Raw genomic sequence first — 11,093 nt, forward strand, 5'->3', positions numbered from 1 at the left:
CAAATTCAAGTTATGGTAAATAACTTTATGCACTTTGATACACTGCCCAAATGCAGTCCTGAACAGCAAAAATATGCAGCCTTGCTTTCAGTTTTGATAAAGTAATTTAAGAACAGATCTCAAGATTTTCCCCCAAATCATCTGTTTTGTCGTATATCTGTGTCTCCATTTTCAGGTGACATAAATAAATTACCTGCAAATTTTCAAACTGAATGTATAAAATTGCAATCAGACATTCAACTCAGAGTAAATTTCATGATGTCTCTTTACTAGATGTTTATAAGACCTATCTTACCAGATTAAAATACCCCTCGCTTCACAATCATGCCTTATTCACACCATCACTTTCTGGCAGTATGTACATTTATGAAGAACTGTTTTTGAGGATGAAGTACAGAAAGAGTAAAATTAGATCAAAAATCTCTGACTATCACCTTGAGAACTCACTAACAACTGCAACCACTTCCATCAAACCAGATGCGGGATGTACTATTTTCACAAAAATAAGCTCAAATATCCCACCAGTTTTATTGTATTGTTGCCTTATTTACTGTTTTAATAAAAATATATATTTTAAGAAGTTTTGTTACTTATATACCTTAACTGTACACTATATTTTATATGTGGCCCAAGACAATTCCTCTTCACTCAATGCAGCCCAGGCAAACCAGAAGGTTGGACACCCATGATTTGTATAAAGTATTACAAAGGTATTTGTGCTGCACACAAATATCCTATGAAAGCTGTTGTTACATTGCTGCTTTTTCAGATACTTGACATAGAGGCAGATTGCCAGAGCCTCCAATGTCAAAGGACTGGAAAAGCTCAAGCAGCTCTGAGCCCTCCAAACAAAAGAGCAATTTAAAGTAATAGTGAAGTAGTAGAGTCACCATTAAGGTCACATTCAAGCTGCTGGCATATCAGAAACAATGGCCACATTTTGAAGAGGAATCATTTATCCAAAAACTTAAGTCCTGTATAGGCTTTTATCTAAGAAAAGGCAGTCCTGTTGCCAGAGCAACAGGTTTAAATCCACATTTATGTGCAGAGAGACGAATAACACTCTTTCAGTGCACACATTCAGAAGTTTTCTTGTCCGTCTTTTGAAGTTGTGTAGAACCTGGTAAACCACCTCTGCTGCAGCGACTGTACAATTTCCAAGTACTGAGTAAACAGACTACTTCAAACCTGATGGAGAAACTTCAGCAGCTTCAATCGACTTCTTTAAATACTGCTGAAGCAGCAGTACAGAATGCCAGACAACTTAAGAGTTCCAAGAATTCTCCATTAACAAATACTGCAAAACTCTAGAACTTACTCTCTCTATATATGTATTTCTCTTTTCCTTTATGTATTTCTCTCTTCCTCTTTTTGCATCATAGAAATTTTTACAATCAAGAGACAGCAAAAGCGTTGATGATGCTGGACTCTGTCAAAGACTGACAAAGAACTAAAGTATCTGAACATGGGGAGATTGGAGGTGGAAGAGAATGGAAGAGGTGAAGCATTAACCACAAATGGTGACCTTCCACAGAACGTTTAAGGCTGATGTTTTACAAGTGATTTTAAAAAAGTCTTCTGAAGGGGCAATTTATTCCAGCTTGTAAAGGTGACTTATCAAGTCGATAGGGCCATGCCTGATATAAGCAATACAAAAAGTTGTAAGATTCAGAGATTAGACCAAGTAAGAAATCCCTGTATTCCCCAAAACATCTAGATGGAGACAGGTTCCAGACTGTACCTCCTGAAAAACTGCCTGTCAACTCTGGCAAACCTTTCCCATTAAACTCTGATGGAAGTAAAAGAATAATCTAGCCTGAGAAAAGGGTCAACCACAGAAGCTTCTTATTTTATTTAGACAGAAAACGTCAAAAAAATTAACAGCTAAAGCACCACATGTAGGATCCAAATCAACTGCACTAAGGAGACAGCAATGCCACATCTCAAAGTTGTATTTCCCCTCTAAATCTTGCATAATGCTAGGAAGTTACTTGGAAAGTAGTAAACTGCATGAGGAGCTTGGATGTCCTGCATGGTGCAAACCCAGAGAATGCAAGCTGTGTGCTGCTTACAAGCACTACCATTCCTGCTGGGTGATTATGGAAAGTTTTGCCAGAGCAGACACCGGTCAGGCAGTACACATTCATTAGTGGAAGCTGCCTGATGTGAAGAGGTTCAAAATACTCTGATTTAAGCTAGTTCCATGGATTCTCTTATTAACATAGCTTTAAAAATTACTGCCCCCAGACATTTGACTTTTTTATAAGAAAAATCTGGTGTTTGCTCAAAAATATGTCTTTCTTCTCAGTAAAATGCACGAGCAATTCCTGAAAACTGTATAATTTGAAACCTTGTTTCTCTCCCTGAGGGCCAAAAAGCAAAAGTGCTTTTTAACGTTACATCATCCAAATAAAGATATATCACTGCAAAAATCCTACATTACCATAACTGTAAAAAACCGAGTATTGAAACACTCTACCAAACAAATCATTTCAAGAAAAGGTACCGTGGCAGAAGTTTAATTTCTCAGCTCTGGATGCAGTTAGGTAGATCTGAAAAGCTCTTGCCTTCTCCTCCCCTCCTTTTAAGGTTCTGAGGGCAACAGGTAAAAAGAGCAACTGATGGCCCATCAGAAACTCAGGAAGCAAAAAGGATTCCTTAAATATCTGAAGATAAATAATTTATCAAAATGAACCCTATTCTGATGTTTTGAGTTTCTGAAGGTTAAATTGCTATCTGCTCCTGCCAAGACAACCTAAAAGTGCTTATCAATTATGCTTCTAAAGGCTGTCAGCAACTTGCAGTTCTCACTGTCAATTTTATAAGGCATTTTAAATACATACTTTGAGACCATTTTAATTTAGAGCAACTTCGGGAGGGGGGCTGGAAGAGAGAAGAAACTATGAAATGGTGTTCTGTACTTCACTCCATGAGGTAGGAGAGCGGTAATGACCGGAGTATCATTTAAGAGGATATCAAAATAACGATCTGCTTTTTAATGATTTGTTACCTTGTGGTTTATGCTGTACAATTTACACTACCTTTCTACACCTACACTTCTGAAGTCTGTTCTAAAACAGAACTGGTATTTTAGAATAGAACCACTGCGCATCATGTCCAACTAAACACGCTAAAATCCTTATTGGAAGACCATTTACTACACAACTATGCTTAAAGTTCTCACCTATTGAAATTCCGCTAGAAAGGGTGGAGCTTTCTGCCTGCCCTCTCGATGGGACGTGAGGCTCCATGACGCTGTCATCCAGTAGGTGCCTTGGTCCTGCGTTAGGGAATGTTGCGCTTTTGAATTCAGCTGTATTCATCTTGTGTATGAAACTAGGAAAAAATAAGAAAAGAACTCTTAACATTAACTCTGATTTATTTCAAAAGATGCTGCTTTGACATCCTGAGGGATAGCATGCAGCATGTTCCACATGCCTAACAAAAATCACAGCTTAAGTCATAAATTGTTGCAAACAGACTTTCAGATGAGTGGTACAATGGGCTGCACCAGCACATAAGTGATAGGGCACAAACATTATTACCTGAAGGAACTGCTAGTATCAAAACCACACAGCACTCTTGGAGCAAAGAGAAAATTAGAAGGCCTTGAATTATTTTTAACATCATACGATCTTACTGTTTTAATGTAACACATCATTGAACTTTAGAATTTCATTCTAGCTCATATAAGCACCTAGCAACAAAACTTACAGAGTAAGAAGGTAAAAGATGAATTACAGAAAAGTTACCTTCTTGCATTTTGAGAAGATGAGAAAGGAAGCAATGAGGTAATTATCAAAATATCAGACATACAGCTAGATAGATTCAAGAAACTCATACCACAAATATTCAAAGTCATAAGAATTTACAAAGGAGATCTCTCACTATAAGAATAGAAATGAGAATTATTTCACTTTTAATTTTAAAGAGTTACTTAAATGGCACTGAGTTGATCTGAGTGATAGTTCTGTCAGTTAGAAAAGACTATCTTGGCTATCTTACTAGCTGTTATTCTAGCAGACACTTAGGCTTCCTATTTTAACTAATTATCACTTGTGACACTAGCACTGTCATTCTGAATTTGCACTCTTGGCATGAATTGGTCTCCAAGTGAAATACTGCATACAAATCCACACCACTTTAAAACAAAGCCTTTACACTGAAAGATAATACATCGCAAAGCTCAGGATTTTCAGGTTAAATAGAATGCTGACTTGTATCCCAGACTGTGACATTTCCTATGCCCATGTGGAATCAAGTTCCGAGGTGAAGGGGGTGTTGGCGGCAGCAAGGCTCCTTCAGCTGCAACATTTTTCCGTCCACTTTGTGGCGACGCTCCAACTTCAGAACCTGGGAACAAAGACGACGTTACTTCCAAGTAATCTTAGAATCATTATCAGGGTTACTTCTAAGAAAACTCTGGACGAGTTGCAAAAAACTTTCTAAACTCAATGCGTAAAAGATGCCCCATAACACAACTTATTGATGTACCCCTTCTGAAATTTAAAAACAAATATTTTAGGGTTTATTGCTTGCACAGGATTAAAAATCAACAGTTATTCAAGCAGATCACCTTGTTACAAGTCTTTCTCAAGTCCTAAAAGGTACCTGCATTATCCACACTGACGCTACACAGATCTTCACAAACTTGTACCTTCAACTAATTTCTCAGAATGAAAAAGTAATGTACGTGTTTGGAAGCATATTCTTCCATGAAGTCTAGATGAAGGCTTTTCTGTCTTGACACAACAGGAATGAATATTTAATAGCTCTTTACCCCAAATGACACTAACAAGCTACTGCTACAATACATACAAGAACCTATAAAAATGATCCAGGTTCTTAAAAAAGAATCTCTTTACACATCAATTATAGAGTTTTTATTACCAATATACAGTGTTTATACTTCATGCTTCTTTACTATCCTAAAGTAAATTGGATATGCAACCACAACTCAAAAATAATGAACTTGGCAGCCTGAAGTCTTGTCACAGGCATTAAGCACTTACCTACTAAGTCTTCTCTGGAAGCAGCAGAGTGGGGGGTGCTGGTACCTGGTTCTATCTTTAATGAAAGTCTGCATAAAGAAGAATTGAAAATTAGCAGGAAATAGAGGTGTGCAAAAGGAAGTTTCTGAGAGAGATATATACATAAATTTACAACTGAAACTTTCTTGGTTTTGTCATTGCAAGAAGCGATAAGATATCCACATAAATCTTGCACAGTTATGTTTCGCACGCATTATTTCCAAACACTTTTTTTTGTTTCATGTGGAAAAATAACTGCAGCAGGCTCTGGGCTTAGAAGACAACGTGCTGAGGCACAGTGTAGTAAATGAACCTACTGCTTTGAGTCATACAGGCCAGAACAAGCTTGCAATGCCATGGTGAAGGAGGACTAAAGCCAACAGCAAAACTTATGCTACAGCAAAGCACTGCAGCTGTGAAACTGTTCCCTGTCTGGGATAAAACACCTATGTACACCTCAGATTTTGTTTTTCCTATGAAGTGGGCCAAGTCACTTGTCTTTACTACTACGAAAGCCAAAATTCTTCTTCGGCATTTTGTAAAATATATTTTCAACTTGATTGCATTGATAATCCAAGCTTTTTCTACAGCAGGCACTTTTAAATGCTATTTTCAATTGCACTGTAAAGGAGGCAGACTCTATAAATACCTAACATCTCGTTTGCACAATTTGCAGAACTATAATCTTTGAAATTAGTAAGCATGGAAAAGCATCTATTTATTTTTGGGGAGGGTTACGTTTCAAGTTTGACAGTTCCTCTCCCTCCCATCACCAGACTGTTTAGCAATGATTGATTACACTTCTAAGGTTCAATTTTCTTAAATAAAATCCTCCAGTAAGAAAAACCACGTACTCATGTCACAATGACTGTTCTTTAGTTTCAGCCTTTTTGCAGGCTCTTTAGGAGATAAGCAGTAAAATAGTTACTCAGAGTAACAATGGCTCTTCAAACTACACTCACAGAAACGTTTAGTTTGGAAACGTACACAGCCCACAGGTGTAAAAAGTCTATCCTGACTTTCTGAATAGAAGTCATGTTTCTGTACTACTGGCATTTGTCTCAGCTTCCCCGCTATCAAGATTTGGGTTGTACAGGGTGAAAAGGCTGTAGCTTCTTCAGCAAAAAAATTACCACCAGTACGCATTCCCGCCTAGGGAAGAAGGAAGGTGGAAACTGAATTCATGACAAGAATCTGCCAATAAGAACCAGACACTGCAGTTCAACTTGAGGGTTTATTTTTAATTGCAATGCTTGACCACAAAGCTTTACTCTGTGATAAGTAACAAACACTTTCTAAATCAGGCTACAGAATATTCCAGTGGAAAAAATAAGGCTGGATACTTGCACAAAAATGCATGTAGCACGCTCCAGAGAACAACTCACAAATCTTAAAGGATTAAACACATGAAAGCAAGTCAGGTGATTCAACTCCTGCCAACCATCCTTTGACACAAACTTAAGGGCCCCTATCTGCTGCCTTTTAGTAAATCCACGTTAGACCTATAAACAGTTTACCATTCAATAAATTGTTACTTTAGAAAAGATAATCTGTCCCTTTAGCATGCAACGCCCCCTCCCACCATTAGAACATAGCTACACAAGCAACTAATTCAGCACAACTAAGGTGACAAACTTCCTGGGCAGGCAGGATGGGGATGGGTGGGGAACCTCCTCAAGCAGATCAGCCAGCAGCAAACAGAAACCTTCTTCATGTGTAACAGATCTGCTCTGGGTTGCTTCCTATCCTCGGGGCTTGTTCCTGTTTCTTGCCAGAGATTTCCAACCCCTAGTTTTGCAGGATGCCAAATCACTTAATACAGTAATAATCTTTTCATTAAGAAATTGGAGGCCTCTGTCTAAGGCGGTATACTTTTTGGGGAGGGGTGGTCAGATGTACAACGCCTCGATTCTCAAAAATCAAGTGTTTACATTTCACACTGTGTAACCTAATCCAAGGATAAAAATAAAAAATGGAAATTTATAAAAGTGAAAGCCTTCAGTAAGAACTTGGGACCAGGACGCATGGATTAGCGTGTCGTTTCTCATCAGAACAAAGTATCTCCATTCTGCTCAGTCAGTAAGATGAATCCCATCAAGGAGTGTTACATGTGAGCCACTAGCATGGGCTCTTCATTAACGAGCACTCAGAGGACCGTAGATTAATTAGTCAGATGTAGAAAAGGAACAAAACACGCCACCCAGCATGCTGAGAATTATCCTATCTTAGCAGGGGACCCTGTTGTAACCTCACTACTTGCACTGGAGACAACTGCCTGCTGTAAGCAGAATTTTAAAATGACAGGCTTTATGTTCTAAAGCTATTTTGTCATGAATTACAGTCAGTTACAGCATTTCATACTTACTTATAATTGTCATCTTCTACAAACTTTTGTAGTTCTTCTATGTACTGAACTGAGTTTAGATATTTCTGGACATGAGGCAGCAGAGGAATATCTGGAGAACAGATGACATTCATTATCACTGTACAGTTCAATACACAAAGTTCTTTTCCAGAAAGTATTTAAACAGAATCAGATCACTTACCCTTTAATGTGAGACAGAGGTACAAACTACAGTCCCTATTGCAGTTGAATTTTGTACTCCTTCAAATTCTCATGCATTGAGTTTACATTCCCCACTTTCATAAACCAAGTATGCTTCCCTGTAGAGCACTTTGAGCTGCTCTGCTTATCAGATTATGTGGAAGGGAGATGTGGGAGAGAACCCCTAGCCAAACTGAAGTCTCAGACCTGCAGGACTCTATCTGAGGACTCCTTCACAGACCACATTCTCATTATATTGAGCTTTCAGTGGAGCCACAACCCTGTGCTAATATCACCTTCCACTATCACAAATGCAGCATTACAACTTTACTAGGAATTGAAGAGAGGGACTGTGAGGGAGACCACCTTTGAAGAAAGAATACTTTATCTGATGTATGAACAGCACTGTAAATGCCCAAAAGACAAGTTGTACACGTTTTATTATCTCCAGTAAAAAAGAAATAATCCAAAAGCAATCTTACTATTTTTAGAAATCATCACCACAAAGTTATGGAACACAGAGATGCAAGTTACAATGTACGTACCAGCTAAAACTACTATAAAATGCAATGTGTTCTGCATTTTTCTCCAGAAAGTACGTACTGCAAACATGTGTGATGTAAGGAATAGAGAATTTTATTCCTTCTTCTCATGCTGATGCTCTATCATAACCAAAAATATCAAAATAACTTTGTACACTTTTGAACTGAGAGAGCAAGGGAGAGCAACGATGGCATACAAAAGGGTTATGCCTTGCTTGCACAGAATTATGAAATATAAATATCAAAGCTTTTGAAGTTGCTCTTTAACACCACAATATTTATATGCCAGCTTACCATATTCACAAGACTGCTGTAAGTCTGAGATAATTCGTAGGATGTTGTTCATTAAGTTTGTTCTTTGCTCGCTTTCCAGAATGCTCCCTGTCGACGGGTATGCAGAATCAATGTACGTCAAGTCTGACAGATAAATACCTGAGCAAGATTAAAATGAAACATTTCTTAGCGTCTCACATTTACCAGAAAAACTCACAAAGAATATTTTAGAGAATTTTTTGCTCTCGTTGACAAATTCCCTCAGTAGGTTACTTTGGATATGCCTGAGATCTTTGGCAAGATCTATGAGAGCCTTCAGACCTCAAAGTAAAACAGTAATAACGTCTGGACTTCCAAGAAGACACATCACCATACCACCCCTGTCTGGGATTGAATCTCTGCTCCGCTCCATGATTTCATCCTTAGTTTTGGTACCCCTATCTCAGCTGTATTTGTAGATGCCATGGGTACAGGCACATGGTTTTCTGGCACAGTTTGCACAACAAGTCTCAGCGGGACAGAAAGGATCCTTTTTCTCCTGCATCGTGCCAGGCTTGTACTAGCTGACTGCCTTGAACAGTGACAGCATCTTTCTAAATTTAGAAGTAATTACAAGAGCACACACAGCTACTTATGAACCTATTCTTTCTGCCACACTACCAGCAAGGAATTCCCCTTGACAAATAAGAAGCACAGTAAATATGTAATGCTAAAATACCTGATTAAGTTTCAAAATGATGTTAGGAAGTCTCTTACTGAATTCCTCCCACTCCGCAAAAAAAGCAACAGAAGGAAAAAACATCTCATCTACAACTCCTCAACCGGAATGAAAACTCAAACTCAACTTGCAACGTGGGAAAAGTTAACTAGGCAGTAAGTGCAATGCATTGAAATGCAGCATGAATCACGCAGTTTATACTCACTGTAATTGCTAAGACCCAACCTTATTTTTAGGTCTCCAAGACTTAATCTTTTTTCTTCCTCACCAGCACAGTAATCTCACCGCTCTTTCAATCCCTTGATAATGGATAAGGAGAAAACCCTCCTAAGTTCATGTTATTGATACACTGCTTACTTTAATGCTCCATCTCTAGAATTTCACCCAAAGTCTAACCATTCTCAGCCCAATTAAATGAAACACCCTGACCAACTAATCCTGCCATTAAAAAGCAACTGCTCTTCTACATCTTTCACAATACAGAAATCCGACAAGACTGTTAAAATATCTAAACTCGAAAGTATTATTGAAGAAACTTGTTTCAGTCACAGGGAATTTTTAAAAGTATATTTTGCTTCACACTCAGCCTTGTATAACCAGAATCATAACAAAAAGCTTGGCTTTACAGGTGGAAGACTGTTAATACAATCTCACTAGAGCAGCAGTTGTGTTTGTATAGCGCCTAACCAGCACAGTCCTCAAATGTGAGCTGGGAAACTCTGGGCATCGCTCCAAAATCAACACATACATGCGCGTGTGCGCACACACACAGAAACAAATTAAAATACTTGTGGTTGAAAGGTGACATATAAAAAAGTGAATTAAAAGGTATTACACATGACCCGATCTAATACTGAGATTCTCAGTTTTCCATTCTGCTAACATCAGCTTATTAAAAAATAGAAAGAATCATCTGAAAGATCAGATGTTCACATTTATATTGCAAGGTTATCCTGACTGCATGAATTATCCCGGACTCAGCTTTGTTAAGCAACGTCCAAACAGGCCTGAAAAAGCCCAAGCCTGCTCACCCTTCTGTAGAAAAAAAATAAATCAATCGTGCCTACTGATTATAATTAAAGAAATTCCCTGTGAACAAGCACCTGCAGTATCATGCATGAGTTTAGAAGCCAGTCGTACAATTATCTTCCTGAATGACTCGAGCAATTCAGCATGGATTTTTCTTTTAGCTACATCAAGAGCTTTTCTGCAGAGAGCTGCTCTCTGAAGTTATTTGGTGCATTTTTACAAAGCCTAAAACGGCCCTGGAGTCACACGAAGGTCATTCTTCCCAGTGTAACTGGTTTGTCTTCTGCGAAGAAATCGATGACAGTAAAACAAATGCACAGAAGTGCTGCCTGACCCAACAGCACTGTGTTCTGCATTCCTCACTGGCTGTATTCTCTTCTATTCTGTCTACTTCTAACCGTAATCAGATGTTATCAAGTATTCTGATGCCTACCCCAAACCATCACACCCAGCTCTAACATCTCCCACGTGCACCAGAGCCTTCACGCGTTTACCAACAAGAACTGTTTCTTATTAAGGGAGCGTCAAGAACTGAATGTGACATTCTATTAACATTCTTCTAGACCACAAATGGCTCATTTTCCCCCGTTGTATCCAGCCAGGCTGCCCCTTTTATTCCCACCAACACAAATGGAGTTTTATCAGCCTGAAAGAATCTTTCTTCTAAATGAAGCCCAGCACTGTAACAACTTGAAAGGCATCTTTAGGCAGCGTAGTAAAAATGTTTGATTTGTAATTGCCTGCTGAACTCTTGCACAGTCTGTTGCCATATGGTACCCTCCCCTCAGCTGGCAAACAATCTTTCCTTGTTCCTGACTTCTCGGCCTCCCTGCCCCCGCTTTTCTGGAGGGTACGGATAGGAAATCCGAAGGAGGAGTTTCTGCTGCTCTCCGTGTTGGCGGTGACATCATAGGTGGGCTGAACGGCCGAGGCTGGCGTGTTTGTTTAAAAAAAAC

At 38.8% G+C, this 11,093-nt stretch overlaps 1 protein-coding gene across 12 annotated transcripts in view; it reads right to left on the reverse strand.

Moving 5' to 3' along the window:
• RALGPS2 (Ral GEF with PH domain and SH3 binding motif 2) overlaps window positions 1-11,093 on the reverse strand; it is a 141,216-nt gene that overhangs the window by 28,325 nt on the left and 101,798 nt on the right. For all 12 annotated transcript variants that reach the window (XM_021404115.1, XM_021404114.1, XM_021404112.1 and 9 more), the window contains 5 exons: window positions 8,412-8,549; window positions 7,396-7,486; window positions 5,013-5,080; window positions 4,218-4,353; window positions 3,185-3,336 (listed from right to left, as the gene is read on the reverse strand). In XM_021404115.1, coding sequence (XP_021259790.1) covers window positions 3,185-3,336; window positions 4,218-4,353; window positions 5,013-5,080; window positions 7,396-7,486; window positions 8,412-8,549 — 585 coding nt within the window. The remainder of the gene's footprint in view (window positions 1-3,184; window positions 3,337-4,217; window positions 4,354-5,012; window positions 5,081-7,395; window positions 7,487-8,411; window positions 8,550-11,093) is intronic.

This window comes from Numida meleagris, chromosome 7 (genome assembly GCF_002078875.1).
Source record: "Numida meleagris isolate 19003 breed g44 Domestic line chromosome 7, NumMel1.0, whole genome shotgun sequence".
NCBI classification, from domain to species: domain Eukaryota; kingdom Metazoa; phylum Chordata; class Aves; order Galliformes; family Numididae; genus Numida; species Numida meleagris.